Source organism: Notamacropus eugenii, chromosome 1, assembly GCF_028372415.1.
Source record: "Notamacropus eugenii isolate mMacEug1 chromosome 1, mMacEug1.pri_v2, whole genome shotgun sequence".
Classification (NCBI taxonomy): Eukaryota; Metazoa; Chordata; class Mammalia; order Diprotodontia; family Macropodidae; genus Notamacropus; species Notamacropus eugenii.
The window spans coordinates 45,463,924-45,482,122 of NC_092872.1; the positions used below are offsets into that span (position 1 = coordinate 45,463,924).

General features: G+C 37.5%; 1 protein-coding gene across 3 annotated transcripts in view; it reads left to right on the forward strand.

The window, feature by feature from the left end:
- Nucleotides 1–18,199, forward strand: part of KATNIP (katanin interacting protein) — a 213,207-nt gene that overhangs the window by 117,720 nt on the left and 77,288 nt on the right. For all 3 annotated transcript variants that reach the window (XM_072598101.1, XM_072598109.1, XM_072598116.1), the window contains 5 exons: nucleotides 1,339–1,511; nucleotides 2,259–2,336; nucleotides 8,480–8,598; nucleotides 11,186–11,282; nucleotides 15,340–15,555. In XM_072598101.1, the coding sequence (XP_072454202.1) occupies nucleotides 1,339–1,511; nucleotides 2,259–2,336; nucleotides 8,480–8,598; nucleotides 11,186–11,282; nucleotides 15,340–15,555 (683 nt within the window). The remainder of the gene's footprint in view (nucleotides 1–1,338; nucleotides 1,512–2,258; nucleotides 2,337–8,479; nucleotides 8,599–11,185; nucleotides 11,283–15,339; nucleotides 15,556–18,199) is intronic.

Below are 18,199 nucleotides of genomic sequence, written 5' to 3' on the forward strand. Positions count from 1 at the left end.
TAATGTTTAAAGGAGAAGGAAGGACATTGAGTGGGGTTAGAGAGAATTGGATATCTGTCCCCACTGAGCATTCAATCAATTCTTTATTTTTATGATCATAGAAGCAGCACTTTAGGAGGTAAGTTTTTCTGAGGCCTGCACAAGAGTAATGGAAAAGAAAGCCACCTAATTTTTAATCACCAAACCACCTATAATCAGACATAGAAAGAAATCTTCTTAATGCCCTTGAATACCCTAAACCAGACTTATAGATTATCTGCTGAATAGACATATGCTCATAGCAGAGAGTGGCATCTTTTTTATGAGCAGAACATCACCATTTAAAACATATTATCCCAGCAGTGCTGGAAACTACCACTGTAGGCTCATCCTAGATTTCTTTTTCACTCTTTTGAGAATGCCAGTATTCCTCCACCCACTGAGAATGCTTTTCTTTGCTACTGCTGTTGCTTAACTTCCACATGTTGGATCTTGGTAAGACTCCGAGAGCAGAAAGGGATATTCAAATGTTGCAACAGGATTTGTCCCTCTTTGGTTGTTGTGATGACTTACCCAAACAGATACAAATCAAAGCATGTTATTTAATGGACAGCCTTTATATTTGGTCCATAATGGTTAAAAGAGGTGCTTGAATCAAGTTATGCATCTAAACATATTGAAATTGCTTTATACTTCCCACTTCAGTACTCTGCACAAATCCATGGCTTCAATGATGTGACTATTCCCTCCACCAAAATAGACTGAAACCTCCCCCACATAGCAGTAGACAGACTGGAGCCAAAAATCATTAATCACTCAAGGACTGACTTTCTACCGATGAGCCTTCTCAAACTTAGTAGGTTGGTCCTTAGGGGACAGATGCAGTTTTTGACTTACACCACTCTAGCATAGTTTTTGAGAACCCAGAGTAACTTTAGGACCACCAGTACCTTGGTAGGAGAAAAGTTATATATGCCCCTACTGTCAGCAAGTAAAACATAATGGAAGGAGCACTGAACTTGAGAACAGGAGGCACAGGTTGCAGTCCAGTCTTTGCACCTTGGCACTTTGTACTTTGGCCCTTAACCTAATGGGATCTCAATTTCCTCATCTGCATCTGGTTGTACTAGATGACTTTTGAGTTCCCCCTTCAGCTCAAAATTCAGTGATTACATGAATCAACCCTTGACAACAAATGTTAAGTGATCTGACCTAACTTCATGCTTCAAATTGAGTTCCAGTAAAAGAATCTGTTGATATCCAAGATGGTATAGAAAAGCTTTGGACAAACTGAATATCATTTGTACTTCTCTCTGTAAGTATGGTCTAAAGGAAAATCATCTCACTTTCTACTGTTAGGACCAGGAAGCCGAAAAGAGAGGCCCTTATCCGCTACACGAAAAAGCATATGTGAGGATGAAGACCCTGAAGAGGATGCCTCAGCAGTCCTCAGAGCTATACAAGTCGAAAATGAAACCTTACAAAAAGAAATCCTTAGCAGAAAGGTGGACACTCTGACTAGCCAACAAAAGGTATGTTCGACAGCTGAATTAGTTGCAGAAGCATTCAGAAATCACAGGAGAGAAAAGAAGTTAGTATTTCTTTATTCTATATAGGTGTACAACAAAACACAGGTGTAAGTGGTAATTCTCCTAATGGCACCTACAATAAAATATGAGATAGTATCCCAATTTAAAGGTGTTAGGCTCTAGAGATTGCTCAATTTAGCCAAATCCTCAACTGCTTCAGGCAGTTACTTCTGTTCTCCTCAAAGCTCTTGCTTTCTCTTATTTAATATTAATAATAATAATAACTGTCATTTGTACAACACTTTATAGTTTGCAAATCATTTTGTGTTACTTCACTTGATCCTTATGACAGTTCTGCAAGGTAGACAGGGCAGATATTATTATGTCCATTTCATAGGTGAGAAAACTGATGTACAGAAAGTTCACTTCATATCACACAGCTAGTCATTGGTAGAGAGGACTGACTTGAACCCATGTCTCCGAATTCTTAGCTGAGTGTTCTGTTCACTACCATGTCATCTGGGTAAAAGTTAACTGTGATTTAAACACATCTCTTTAATACTTGCTATTGTTATTTTTAACAAGGAGGATGTAGGCCTAAGGTCAAGGAAGTAGTAGCCAGTATGAGTAAGGAGGTAAGGCAGGGAAGTTCTATAACTGCTTTGCATAAGAATTGTTCTTCCAAAGAATTAACTGCCAGATCTATAGCTGCCAACATTTACTTTTATTTTTTTCAACCTCTCATAATAGGAAGAGGAGGGTCCACCAGTGAGACCTTGGAGTAGTCTTCTGAAGGAAGTAGAAGACTTCCCTTTTACTGCCCTTGATGTAAGTGAAATTTTGTCCCATCAAATATAGTGAATAAATAAAAGACATAGTGTCACATAGAACCCTGGAGTTGGCACTAGAGGCCTAAGTTCAGCTCCATTGCTTGCTAGCATTGTGACCTTTAACAAAATATTCAACTTCTCTTGAATCTCAGATCCCCCATTTTTAAAATGAGGATGATGTTTGTACCACCTTCTCCCTAGGGTTGTGAAGATCAAGTGATGTAATATTTGTAAAGCACTTTGTTAATACTTATTGCAGTATAAATTTAAGTTATTATCAGTGAAGCATTAATGGGGAGTTGGGTCAGTGTGCTCTTTATTTCCAGGATTTCCATTATACCCTGGAAACTACCCCTCACGTAGGTAACCAGGGAAGAAATCACTAATTGCCCATCACCACCACCCAACTCTTCCAACAGCAATATACACAACTTACCTGAAATATGATAACAATTTGGAGCAGATGACTTGGAACCACCTTGCACATCAGAATTTCTGAGGACCCGGAAGTTGCAAACAACTTTGCAGCTCTGGTCACCTTGTCCACTTTCTTTTCTACTACTTTGAGAAAGTAGACACTTCCCTACAAATACCCAAACATCACTCACCATAGAGTAGGTTTCTTAAGCACAATTGAACAAAACTGCCTAGCAGCATGACTAGGACTGAGAGGACAATTCACTTTTCATTTTTGCACTCTGCCACTTATTATCCGAAAGGAAGACAGCCTGCTTTCACTTTGATAACATGGTGCCAACATTGTCCATTTTCTCATTACCTTTATTTACATTGTTGTACTCACTCTGCATGTTGTTGTGTTAGCTATTCTTTCTTCATCATCATTTGATATGAATATTCCTGTGCTTCTCTGAATTCTTCAGATTAGTCATCTTTTATAGCACAGTAATATTCTGTTACACTCATATTATAATTTGTTCAGCCATTTCCCAGTTGTTGGGCACATTTCCCCGCCCCCCACCAGCTTTTTGTTATTACAAATAATAATGGAGCTATGAGTATATTTGGACATATGGGCCTTTTCTTGATGTCATTAACTGGCTTGAAGTGTAATTCCAATGGTGAGATTTCTGAGTCAAAGTGTTTGAATAATTTAGCATTTTTTGTTGCATAATTCCAAACTGTTCCAGAACATTTGGACCAAATCACAGTTTTACCAGCAGTGAATAAGCATGTCTGTCTTCCCATAGCCCCTCTAACATTGAATTTTCCTATCTTTTCTAATTGAAGTGTGAGATGGTACTTCTGAGTTGTTTTAATTTACATTTCTCTGATTAGTGATTTTGAACAAATTTTCAGATGCTTTTTGATAGTTTTTATTCTTTTTGAAAACTATTTGTTCATATTGTTTGAGTATTTGTCTTTTGGAACTATTTTATAATCTTAGAAATGTGCATCATATTCTTATAAATTTTGGTTGTCAAACTGTTGTTTGAAATACTTAATGCAAATTTTACCCTAATACATATATTTTCTTCTGGCTACATGTTGTTGTTTAAAGGATTTTAATTTCATAGAATTCAAATATCATTTTGTATTTGACAATTCTATTTGAAATTCTATTTAAAAAATTGTTTTCCTCTGCTCCATTCTGTCCACTTCAGAGTTCAAAGAACTGATCGGCATCTGTTCAGATCCTATCTTGGAATACTCTCTGTACTAGTCATATAATTCTATGTAGAATTTTTATTATTAATTAATATAGTAAAATTAATATATTCCTTATACCACCCCCATTTTATCCCTTAGAATCAACTTATGGGTTCTTCCAAATTACCACATCCTAATAATTATATATCTTCTCATCTCAACTCTTCTTTTTCCCCTCATGATCCTTTTCAACAAATATCAACATAGCGTGTTATGTTATGATATGCTCTACCTGAGATAAACTTGGTCCATGGTCGCACTTATCCAACCTCAGATGATTCCCTTCTGTTCCAAGATGGTGATAAGGACTAATTATAGAGTTCAATAGCATTTTGCAAAGAAAAGGTATTAGTACTTTATGTGAGTAGCTTATTGGAAATGTATTGCCAAAAAGGGGGAACTGGGAAACATTAGAAGATTTCCTTATGAAAAAGAAGTGACTGAAACACATATGGACATCATACAGTTCCTTTAAGGGGATGCTAGGTACCACATGATTTTTCTCAGATTTACTCCTTGAAATCAGTAGGTTGGTTGGCATCCTTCATTATTGAAGAGGACCAAAATGACATCACTAGGTCTGGTCAAGGTACAGTGTGTCCGACTTGGCTGATCAGACCAATAAGAGCTCCTAGAGCTCTACCAGAGGTTGGGCACAAATATTTTGTATGAACATTTGGAGTGGAGATGGCTTGAAATTTGCACATCTTACGTTTCTTTTAAGCAATTCTGCTTTACTCAGAGTATATCACCTTCTTTGATGCAGGCTTGCTTTGCTGGGTGGTCCTGTGCCAGTGTCTCCCATGTTTCACAATTAATCCCAAAGTTATTTTTTTCCAATTTTTCAACATTTTCATTTAAAGTTTTGAGTTCCAAATTCTATCCCTCCCTAACCCTCTCTGCTCTCCTCCTCCCACCTTAGACATTATACATGTGTAATTATGTAAAACATTTCCATATTAGTCATTTCATAGTTCTTCAGAAAGATCTTGAGAGTGTCCTTGTATCACTTCTGACTTCAGTGTGAGTGCTTACCTTGTGTGAGTTCTCTATAAGATAGTCTTTTAGGTAAATGTATTTGGCATTTGAACAATGTGGCCTGCCCATCTGGCAGTCGATGCCATTTTATACTTATGTACCTGTAGGTATATAACATATAAAACTATGAAAAGTAGTAAATAAGATATGGAAATTTCAGGAAAATAGCACCTTACATTTTCAATAAACCACCAACAGTAAAATACTTTATCAAGTACTTGATGCTCCTCTTTTGTGCTCATCATATTCTAATTTGTACATTTGCCTATGTCCATATCTTATTTCCCCTAGTAGACTAATTTCATTGAAGACAGAAACCATGCCTTATTTATTGTTATATGTCCCCCAGCCACTTGTGCATTTAGTATATAGGAGATGTTTAAGAAATATTTGTTGAATGAATGTAACAGATTAGTGCTCTAGGTTTTTTTTAAAGGTTATTGTTTCTAGGTGGTCACATTAGTGACCTGCACTACTTTGGAGAAATTTAAAAAATTCTACTGTTTAGAAGTTTAGCATGAAGTCAAGAGGTTTCTTTGAGGAGTCAGGATTTTTAATTCAAGGTCCAAAGGTCCTTGATTCTCCTTCCTTGAACATGAGAAAGAAAATTAGTGGTAGTAAGTGGATTGTGATTAAACAGTGACATTTCATGCCTTTTAGTTCCTGACTGTTTTAAAAGGCTAATAGATATATATTTCATCATTAAATGAATAAAAGATCCTTACACTAAGCAGCAGTCGTTCAAACGTCCTTTAATGATCCAAAACAAAGGCAATAGATTTGAATCCATTTAAAGAATACACTAAAGGAAAGACCAGTAAGGTATAAACCCAACAGGTTTTAGAATGCTTATAACTTTACTGTAGACATAATATGCAGGTTCCCAACACAGACATCAAGGGTTTTTCAGAGTGTAGTCTTCTCGTAGTATGATGATGATGATGATGATGATGATGATGATGATGATGATGATGATGGCGATCACAATATGTATGTGCATTGATTGGAGAATGACTAAACAAATTGTACATGAATGTCATGAAATATTCCTGCACCACTGATAAATGATGACTGTGAAGAATACAGAGAAGCATAGGAGGAATTATGTGAAATGATACAAAGCATTTACTCATTCATACAAAGTCAGCAGAACCAAGGAAACAATCTGCATAATTACTACAACAATGTCAATGGAAAAAGCACCATTTTTTAAAAAGGCAACTGAGCAGTTTGTAATTATAATGACCAGACTTGGTCCCCAAAAAGAGATAAAGAAATGCAGCTCCCTCATTTGCAGAGGTAAAGAACTCTTGGTGTAGGATAATAGCAAAAATGCCTTTTTTCTCTCTTTCTGATCATTTGTTGCAGAGAATGGTTCTCTGGGTAGGGGAAGGGGACAGTATAGAATATCATTCAAAACTAAAGGATATGAATAAAATTTAAAATAATAGTAATATTTCATGTTTCTGTCATATTGTGATGTATAGAATGCTTTTACATTCATTAAAATCCTAGAATGATAGAATTAGAAGGCACGCCAGAGCTCATCTAGTTCAGCTCCTTCCTAAAACATTACAAATAAATAATATAATTACAATTTCACATTCTATAGGACTTTAAGGCATACAGATGTTTTTGTCACAACAACTTTGTGATGCAGCTAGAACAAGCATTTATTATCACCATTTAACAGAGAAGGAAACAGACCCAAAGAGCTGAAGTTGCTTATGGTCACACAGTTAGCACATGTCAGAGTTAGAACTCAGGTCCAACTCTCCTGCCTGCAAGTCTCAGGTCCTTTCCACTATATTATAGCTGTCTCATTTGATCCATATAATAATACTTGAGTTAAGAACAATGAATATTATTATTCCCATTTTAGAGATAAACAAACAGATGTGAACAGGTTAAGTGATTTACTCAAGGTTTCACCATTAGTAAATGGCAGAGCTGGGTTTTGAACCTAGGTCTTCTTACTTGAAGTCCACTCTTTCCATTACACTGCTAGTCTTAAAAGAGAAAGGTTGGGGATTTCTTTGATATGAGCCTAGCTCCAGCTTCCTGGAAGATACCCCCGGGCCAAGGGTTCTTAACATTTTCTTGGGTCATGACTCCATTGGCAATTTGACAAAGCCAGTGCATCCCTTCTCAGACTAATAATGTCTTCAAATACATGAAACAAAATAATAATATTACAAAGGATATCAATTATGTTGAAGTAAAAATTTAATTTTTCTCCTCCAAGTTCATATACTTCTCTAAGTCAATCCACTGATACCTTAAGATTCTGTGGATCCCAGATTAAGAACACCTTCCTGAGACTTTATTAAGTTTAATAGACTCTGCCCTTTCCAAATCCACCCCTGTCCCTGGCCAAAGTAATAGAAATTTCAGTTACTGGTGAAAAGAACACTGAATTTTGAATCCGAATAATTGAGTTCAAATCTCAGCTCTATTTTCTTGAGCAAGTTACTTCCATTCCTTGGGTCTTGGTGTCCTTATCTGTAAAATTATGGTATGATCCTAGCTCTGATATGCTGGGATCCTAATGCATATTATATAAGTTTTTGTGTCTTAATAGTAGTATTTTAATGGTTTCTTCACTTTACTTGACCCAAAATTTCTTTCCTTATAACTAGCATACCTCCCCCAGTATCTACTGACATTTGTAAATTACTGTTAATAACCATTTTTGCAACCATTACATCAGTTTCAGACACCGTACAGCAGCACTTCTGGGTCTTATTGGTGAACTCTATTGTGCTTCTGAAGATTAGAGAAATACAATTAAAGAGAAAACAATAGAATTAAGATCATAAGGAACACATCTTTAGTTTGGATAATGAATTATTTTTTTTAAAAAAAAGACTGAAAACATAGGATAAAGGAAGCACCACTGTATTTGGAGTCAGTGACCTAGGTTTGTATCCCATCTCTGCTACTGATTAGATTTGTGACCTTGAGAAAATTATTTCCCCTCTCTGGATCTCGGTTTCCTCCTCTGTAAAATTAATTGATTGGATTAAATGATATTTCTTGTCCTTTCTATCCCTAAATTCTATAATCCCAATCATGTGCTTAGAATTCTCTTTTAATGATTCATTCAAAAAGGTGGACAGTGATAGAGTATAAGCCCCCTGAACCAGGGACAGATTTGTTTTTGTCTTTATCTCTCCAGTGCCTACCAGCAGTGTATAGCACATAGTAAGCACATTGTAAAAGCTCGTTGAATAGCGTTAAATTTCACCCAGCAATTGAAAGAAATAGAATATTTGTACATTGTGTATTTTATTGGTCTAATGTGGACCTGAAATATTTTTTGTTCTCATTTCCTACTGAAAATTTAATTTATTATTTTTCATCTACATGTCTTTAAGAGCAGTCACTGATGTTTCTGAAATTTTGTTTCTCTACTCTGTTAATGAACTTCTCCAGTCTCAGGTGCCTCCTCCTGACCTTTTCATAGCCAATGTTGTATCTGGACCATCTGAAACTGCAGGGGGTACAAATGCAGTCATGGAAGCAATAGAAAGAATTGGTCTTCTGGGAAGCAGGTACTTATTAAGGTTGATTTTTTTTTTTTAAACTGAGTGAAGTAATTGTCAGATTATCTTGCTATAATATTTTTGTTTTCATTTCTAGTATATCCTAGAGTCGTTTTAACTTCTACAATTTCCTTTCCCTCGGGTAAACAAAACTAACAGCTCCTTTTAGGAAAAACCTTGTCCTTGTCTGCTCATGCCTAACTTGGACAGAAATGCAGAACTCTGCATACCTTTGCAGCCACAAAAGAAGCAGTTACTCATCTACTGATTTATAAATAGGACGGAGGTTTGGAATAATTGCTACTTGGAACTGTTTCATCACTAGTAAACTTAAATAAAGCCAAATGTGCCTCTTTCTATCATTATACACGCGCAGTAGTCCTTACTGTTCCAAGGAAGGTAATGTAGTATTCTGTATCTGGGATGGAGAGGATCTTCACCTTTGCTTGTGTCATGAACACTTTCAGCATACTGGTGAAACGCATGGGCCTCCTTTTCAGGATAGTGTTTTTAAATGCATAAACTAAAGTACATAAGATTCCAAAGGAAATCAATTCTGTTAAAATTCAGTTATTAAAATATTTTAAAAAAGAAATAGTCACAGAACTCAGGTTAATTATCTCCAGGCTAGGATCAGAAGCTTGTCATTGTTGAGTCATTTTCATTCATGTTCAGCTCTTCATGACCCCATTTGGGATTTTCCTGGCAAAGATGTTGAAGTGGTTTTCCAGTTCCTTCTCCAGCTCATTTTCCAGATGAGGAAACTGAGGGAAAAAGGGTTAATTGACTTGCCCAGGGTCACACACTAATAAGTGTCAGGCTGGATTTGAATTCAGAAAGATAAGTCTTTCTGAGGCCAGGGCTAGCACTCTATCCTAGCTGCCCCAGAGTCAGAAAGACTTGTTTTTAAATCTTTCCTCAGATACTTCCTAGCTTTGTTATCCATGAGAAGTCATTTAACTTTTCCCTCTTCTGTAAAATAGGCAATAGTGCCTGTAAAACTTACGTGGGGTTTTGTGAGGATCAGATAATATTCAGGGGAAAGCACTTCAAGTAAAGTACTATAGGATCATTATCATTCTTGAAAGCAGAAAATGTTGGGCTTCACTTTCTAATGAATAAAGCTTGAAGTTACGTGTGGAATGAATGACCCTATATAGATGAGCCTGAAAACTTGACTCTTGTTATAGCCAGTGTAGTAGTTTGTCATCTAACAGGTCAGGAGTCAGCCTGGCAGATCTGAGCTATTGTCAAAGGAATTCATACACTGAGTGAACAGTGTGGGCCCCAGGGTCTGAGAATTCTGGAGATTACCTTCTACCTCTGAGATTCTGTGATTCTAATTTCATTACAACCAATATTTCTCACTTAATGAACGCACCAGTACACTGCCTGGGCCTTCCTCATGTGACATCCATGTGGTTGCTCAAAAACTTTTTATTCAGAGTGGTGTTTTGGGGGCCATTTGTTCCAGAGCCAGCTTAAACCAGAGAGATCAATGCTCTTGAAACCAAAGACCTGTTTTCAAATCCCAGCTCCAGCATTTAATTACTGCGTATATTAGCAGGACAAATTACCTCATCTCCCTGAGCTTCAGTATTCTCATTTTAAAAGTAGGAATAATATGATAATGATACTTATAGTGTTGGAGTGAAAAGAGTTCTGAGTTTGGAGGCCATAGATCTGGGTTCGCATTTAACTGTTACTTCTTTTTGCCTGTGTGACCCTGGTCAAGGAAAGGCCAGACCGCTGTAAGGTCCTTCCAGCCCTACTCTGTCATGCTGTGGGCCTCCTCATAAGGCTGTCTTGAGGAAGACACAACTTTGGAAACCTCAAAGTGCCACAGGCACAGGAGTTATTGTTATAAAAATGATTTTTATCAGTCATATGTGGGGATTTCCCAATTTCCCATTGGGTCACAGTTATAATGTATCATCAGTATTGTCCCAAAATTGGAGCTGCTAGGCAACACAGTGGATAGAGCACTGGGCTTGAGATCAAGAAGGTGAGTTCAAATCTGGCCTCAGACACTTACTTAGCTGTTTGATCTCAGACAAGTCACTTAAGCCTGTTTGCCTCAGTTTCCTCATCTGTAAAATGAACTAGAGAAGGAAATGGCAAACCATTCCAGTATCTTTGCCAAGACAACCCCAAAGGGAGTCACGAAGAATCAGATGCAAATGAGCAACAATCCCCAAACTGATATTAGTTAGGATAGCATTCTGTGGGGTGTGCCTACACAGGTCATCCGAATGCCCCCTCAGCCTCTGAGCAGAGATACTATATTTCCAAAATTTTCTTCTTTAATAGTCACTGGCTCCAGAGCCAGCATCTGGCGGATATTTTACAGTGAGGTGCTTTCTTGGGTTGATTTGATCAGTGCATACTGCAGGCAGGAATTATCCATGTATATTTTCTTCAGTTTGCCTTATGGAAAAAACCCCCAAGATTCTACTCTAGTTTCTTGTTGATATTTCTTTCTCACCTGTCCCCTTTCTTCAGGACATAAAGATAAAGGCATTACTGGTTGATAACCATGTTCCCTTTGTATAGCAGTTGCTGCTGCATGTTTTCTAAAGGTTCAATCATATTTCAGGCAACAGCAGAAACTTCTAAAAGTCCTTCAGGCTATTGAAAATGACCCTGCCCACCTCAGTCATGTGGGATCTGAGGAACCTGTATTGGATCTTGAGGTGAGAAAACATGCGCTATTTAACCTTTGATAAATGTTTAGTAAGAACCTTCTCTGAAACTCTAGTTAGTAAGGAGGCTGTGTCATATAGTGGTAAGAGCACCAGATCTGGAGTTAGGTTATTTATCACATCCTAGGATTTAGGAATGAAAGAATCCTTAGCAGTCATCTAGCTCAAAACCCCAATTTTATAGATGAAAAAGCAAATCTCTCTGAGCTTAATTTTACTTCCTGTGGAATGAGAATAATAATACATTCACTATCTACCTCAGATATTAAAGGAGATACCAAGTGAGGTAATGCATGGAAAACACTCGCAGCTATGTAAATGTTCTTTACAAGTGATAACTATCATTTAATAATCGTAGCAGCAAGCATTTTTCTGGTGTGTAGGTTAAGAAGCAAAGGCATTCAGAGTTAGGAAGGAGCATGGACTGGACTTTAGAAGGTCTGTCTAATACCATCCCTTATAATTCCTTACTTTTCATGAGACTGCCCTGACTCTATTTTGTGCCAATGATCACTTGTCGTGAACTGCTGCTAGATTATGCAGTATTCAGTTATGCCCCAAAAGTCAAGTAGGAAGATACTTATTTTTAAAAACTCAGGCAAGACTTTTTTTTGAAGCTTTTTAACATCTTGTGACTATTCTAGTGGGCAGCATTTCTGCCGTGAACCTAGCGATCACCTTTTAGCTAGTGTAGATGCTGGTAAAGGAGCACAAATGGCAAGAACAATAGCTGAGCTGCCATTTTGACACTGACGTTTTCCTAGCTAATAGGCTTTTCAGTTTCCACATTTAGAGACTCGATGGAAAGACTTTACCAATTGTGTATTATATTGGGTGCAATCCAGAATAGCCAGTCTGCAAGGCATTCTACCTCCATCTGGCATCCTTCAAACTGCCAACTCACAACTCTGCTTTTTAGCACCTCTTCAACCAGTCATCTGGCCCTCGTAAAGCAGGGCATGAGCAGATCTTATTCCCTTCCGGACCCTGTCACGAGCTAGGTCAGTGTTGCTTGCTTCATCTTGCAACCAGAGAAATCCTGGCAAAGAGAGAAAAAGTTGTCTGGCCAGGACCACGTAAGTCACTCATTAGAGGAACAAAGTCTGCGTTTTGCCTTGTGACTAAATAAAAAATCCCAAATTGCCAACATTATGGAAAATCTGACCTCCCAATCCTGATCAGTGTAGAATGGACAGTAACTGCCCCCAAAAATGGGCAGCATATTAGGGTAGAAATATCACTTGGAGAACTGGGTCTAGTCCCACCTTGAACACTGACTGTAAATCACACATTTCCTCTCTGGGCCTCAGTTTCTTCACCTGTACAGACCGTTCACACTAATACCCTAGAGTTTTACACATCCACACTAATGGGGTTATTAACGAAAAAAAAAGTAATGGACAGTTGTTGTTCATTTCCTCAGCTCCCTATTCACAGAACCATTACAGATTGCCAGATCTCATTTACAGAGGGCACATGGGAAATTCTCTCTTTTATGAGTGATTGATCTATGGAGACAGGTGCCATATTCCAGGCCACAGAAGGGGTATTTCAAGGCCATTCTGTGATTTTATTGTAGATTTATGACATTTATGGAGATTTGCAAACAACTACAGATATAACCTGTGGTCTTTTTTTTCCCAATAAGGTCATTAACACTTTCTAACCATATTTTTACATAAAAAAACTTGCTGTCTAGAATCCTGCTTTAATATTATCTGGCCCATCACCTAAAACAAAATCAATCAGTTAATTAGCAAATGTTGCATAGAGACAGCTAGGTGGTGCACTGGATAGAGTACTAGTCCTGGAGTTAGGAAGACCTGAATTCAAATCTGACATCAGACACTTACTAGCTGTGTGACCCTAGGCAAGTCGCTTAATCTCTGTTTTCCTCAGTTTCCTCTTCTGTAAAATGAGGATAATAATATTGCCTGCCTCCCAAGGGTTGTTGTGAGGATCAAATGAGGAAATAAATTGTTAAATGCTTAATACAGTGCCTGGCACTTGGAAAACACTATATAAATATTAGCTATTATCATTTATTAAGCACCTACCAAAGATCAGGCACTGTGGTAAGTACTAAACAGATAAGGATAAAAGTGAAAATCCCTTCAAGGAGCTACATTCTAAATGGGTCAAATGAGGGAAAGAAAATGCTTTCTCATTCATTCGTGATATCCAAGATGCATGGAAGGTGGACAAAAGGTAGCCTTGGAACGAAAGCCCCAAGCAGCTGGCGTGATCAGGAAAGGCCTCCTGCAGAAGGAAGACTGTGTCAAGCACTAAATTCACTGAGAAAGGAGGGAGAGTATCCTAGGGGTCAGTGGTGAATTTTGGTAGAGTGAACCTTAAAAGATGAGAGGCTGCTGAGTGAGATCTTTCTCACTTTTAAGGAGAGTCTGGAAGTGGCAGTGGGCTACGGGGAGCTCTCCTGTTTCCACTCTAGGATCAATGAGGTTGGGGTGGAAGGTATTTTGAGAAAAGATGCAAACATTTTCATCCATAGCAAACCAGATCTGAGTGAGGACCAGAAAATGGAAGTAGCATGAGAGGAAAAGATCTAAAATGAAGGAGGGAAGTTTATTAATTCTAGTGTGAGAGTTCAGGAGGGTGTAATGGAAGAAACAGGCAGATCTAGAGTGGGACTTGAGTGGGTATGGTTGAGGTAGATGATGATGAGAGAGTGAGTGACAGTGGTTGGGGAGGGGAGTGCTCTTCAGCAGGCAGGGATTCAGTGTTGAAAAAATATGGATATTAAAGCAAAACAGATTCTTACATTGGACATATACGAAAATGAATGTCTAATTCTGCATCTTAAGCCCATCACCTCTTGGTCAGGAAGTGAATAGCCTGCTTCATTCTTGGCACTCAGGAACTACGAGTGGTCATTACGTTGATAAGGGGATTGGGAAGGTAAGAAAGTTTGGAAGTTGGAGAATGAATCTAGGCAGACTGTTATTGTTGTTCACTTGTTTTAGTTGTATCTAACTTTTTGTGACCTCTTTTGGGGTTTCCTTGTCCATGATTCTGGAGAGGTTTGCCATGTCCTTCACAAACTCATTTTATAGATGAGGAAATTGAGGCAAATAAGGTTAAAGTGACTTGCCCAGGGTCACTCAGCTGGTACATGTCTGAGGCCAGATTTAAACTCAGGAAGATGGATCTTCCCAATTTCAAGCCCAGCATTCTGTCCACTGCACCACCTACCTGTTCTTATAGGCAGACTCAGTAGATAATAGAAGCTTTGCTGATAAATGAAGGTGAATAGAATATTCAAGGTTTTGGTGTGACCACGTGGTCTCAGTGAGACCTAACATTAATCATCATAGAATTTAGGACTAGAAGGATCACTGGAGATAATTTAGTCCAACTTCATTTGACAGATGAGGGAATGGAGGTCCATAGAAATGAAATGACCTATTCATAATCACTTGGCTAATTATTCACAGCACTGGGACTAAACCCCAGATAATCCAACTCTAAATCCAATGAGTTTTTTTTCCCATTATACAACTTCACAGAATCATTAGAACTTGAACCCCAGTAGCAGCGTTAATTTCCTCAAGCTTTGGGTGACTTTCTGGTGTCATTGAGAATACTGACCATTGTCAAACTAACCAACCCAACAACACTGTTTTACCACCTATTGTGTTTTTAAAGAAGTAGTTAATGATATTAAGCAGCCTATTCTATATCAAGGAAGAGAGAGAGAATAAGACTGTGTGTGTGTGTGTGTGTGTGTGTGTGTGTGTGTGTGTGTATGTGTGTGTGTGTGTGTGTGTGTGAGACAGAGAGAGAGGGAGAGAGAGAGAGAGAGAGAGAGAGAGGGAGAGAGAGAGAGAGAGAGAGGGAGAGAGAGAGAGAGAGAGAGAGAAGAGCACCATTCCTGCCCCTCTGCCATGGAGATAGGAAAGTAGTAAAATAAATAGAATAAATTTTTTTTGATATGTGATTGACAGAAATGGTGCCAAATATACCCAGTGAAGAAGAGAAACACATGCCCTTGTAGAGTCTAACATCCATGCTGTATTTTTTTTTTTTTAAGGATACATTGAGAACCAAAGTAGAAGAGATCAAAGATGCCATTTATGTGACCATGGAAATCCTGTCCAACTGGGGAAATGAGGTCTGTGTGGGTCTGACAGAAGTTGAATTCTTTGACCTCAACAATGAAAAGGTGTTTGTGTCACCTCATGATGTGGATATCCGAAATACTGATAAGCCTGGGGACCTGAGCTGCCTCATCAATAGAAACCTGGCTGTAAGTTTGTGCTTATTTTTTTCCTTTTATTTCCTTAATGTATATGACACTTTTACTCAGAGGAGCTTACAGTTAATTAGTCCTTAATTCTTCACAAAATTACTCTGGGAAAGGCAAGACATGACATCCAAACATATTCTCTCTCAAATGTCTTATTCTGTAGATCCTTGATTCTTGTGATTATGGGTCATAATCTTTACAGGCCCTTAACCTTTAGAGCAATTGAGGATTTCTCATCTCAAAGAGTCAATGAAGCATAACGACCTACTTCAAAATTTTTAATGTAACTTTTTTTAATTAACAAGCACTAATTTTCTCCCTCTCCCACGTCTCTCATTAAAAAAGGGAGAAAACCCCATAAATATGGATATTATAGCAAAACAGTTTCTTGCATTGACCATGTCCAAAAATGTATGTGTAATTCTGCATCTTGAATCTATCACCTTGCTTTCAGGAAGTGGATAGCATGCTTTATCTGGAACCGTGTTTGATCATTATGTTGATCAGAGTTCTTAGTCTTTCAAGTTGTTTCTCTTTAGAGCGTTGATGTTATTATATAAATTGTTTTCCTGGTTCTGTTCGCTTTACCCTGAATCAGTTCTACAAGCCTTCCCAGGTTTCTCTGAAACTGTTCTCTTGATTATTTGTTAGAGCATAATAATATTCCACTACATTCCTCAGTTGTATTCAGCCATTCCTTAATTGATGGCTTAGCTTTCAGTAATATTTTTTGTAAAAATGGGTCCTTTTCCTTTTTCTATGAGGATGGGGTTTAGGTCTAGTAGTGGTATTACTAGGTAAAAGGGCTTGATAACTTACTAAATTGCTTTCTAAAATGGCTGGACCAATTCACAGCACCAGTGCTGGTGCATTAATGAACCTGTTTTCCTGTAGCCCCTTCCAACATTTGTCAATTTTTCTTTTATGTCATATTTACCAGTCTGATGAGGTTGCTTTCATTTGCATTCCTATCATCATTAGTAATTTGGAGCATTTTTTCCCTTCTGGCTGTTGATATCTTAGAGTTCTTTCTTTGAAAATTGTTCAAATCTTATTATTAATTGGGAATGCCTCATGGTGTTACAAATTTACATAATTTCTTGATGTGTCTTCGAGATGAGACCTGTATCAGAAAAACTTGCTGCAAAGATTTTTCCCCTTGGTAGCTGTTTCCTTTCTAACTTAAGTTGCATTGATTTTGTTTGTGCAGAAACTTTTAAAATGTTATGTAATTTAAATTGTCCATATTACCTTCCATAAACCTCTCTTTCCCTTGTGTAGTCATTAACTCTTCCTTTGTCCATAGATCTAACAGAAAATTTCTTGCTCCTCCAAATTATCCATGATATGATCTTTTATATCTTAGTCTTGTTTTCATATGGAGAGGATCTTGGTGTATGGTGTGAGGTGCTAGTTTGAATCTAATTTCTGCCAAACCGTTTCCCAGTTTTCCCAGTATTTTTTTGTTGAATATTAAGTTCTTAGCCAAGCATTTGAGATCTTTGAGTTTATCTGACAGAAACCTATTTTTTTCACTGAGTTTTTGTCAAGTAGACATCAAAGCTACCGTTTCATGGAACACATCTTAAATATTTTCTTTGTTTTCTTTTTCTTTTTTTAAGGATTTTCATCATATACAGTTAAAGTTAGAATCACTGATTTATAATCCCAAAAATAACAAGAGATTATCTCTCCATCTACACTCTAGCCATATGGATCATTCCAATTGATTTCTCTGTTTTCTTCCTTGCATCTGTAAAGTAGAGAGTACAGAAATTGCTTTCCTTTACCCACTCAACCTTCAGAAACTGACGTTTAGGATAGCAGTTTAATTGAATTGCTCTTCTTTAAAGTTTCCTAAAATAATCAAATCATGTAAATAAAAAAGAAATATTAAATGGAATCCAGCTGGAGTTCAGAAAGGTATTTATTCTCCATTACATGTGACATTTTTACCAACACATATATAATACATGTTGGTGAAAATGTCACACATGATTAAGGGGAAAAAAATGTGTGTGTGTGTGTATGTATATATATGTGTGTGTGTATATATATATGCATATATATGTACATATACATACATACATATATATATATGTATATATGGGGAAGGGTCCAGACTGTCTGTACTTTTTCCATCAACTGATTCTCTTCTACCCAAAGAAGGCAAATAATAGGTGCTTAATAAGTGTTTTTTGATTAATTGATCTTGACTATCCTTCCATCAGTAAACAGCAGTCCAGAGCCTTACACTTTCAATCTGTCACATAAGATCTTAAAGACTGAGAGACAGACTATAGGGAGTACAGGAGGAAGAGCCAAGAGATGAGGAGCTTACAGCTTGTCACTTTTTACCAGAATGTTGATTGGAGCTCCATAGCTACAGGGTGTACAGTTCACTCCTCACTTCCCTAGGGAGATCATGGGAATCCTAATTTGAGAATCAATCAATAAATATATATTAATCTACTGTAGACTCACTCCCATGTAAGGAGAACATAAGAAGAAGACGTTTTTCCTACCTTCTAGAAGCTCTCTACATATGATATTGAGAATCATACACATAAAATGACAATGGCTGACACAGAATAGTCTGTAAGAGCTCAATTGTTAGGAATAGATAAATATTGTTGGGACCCAA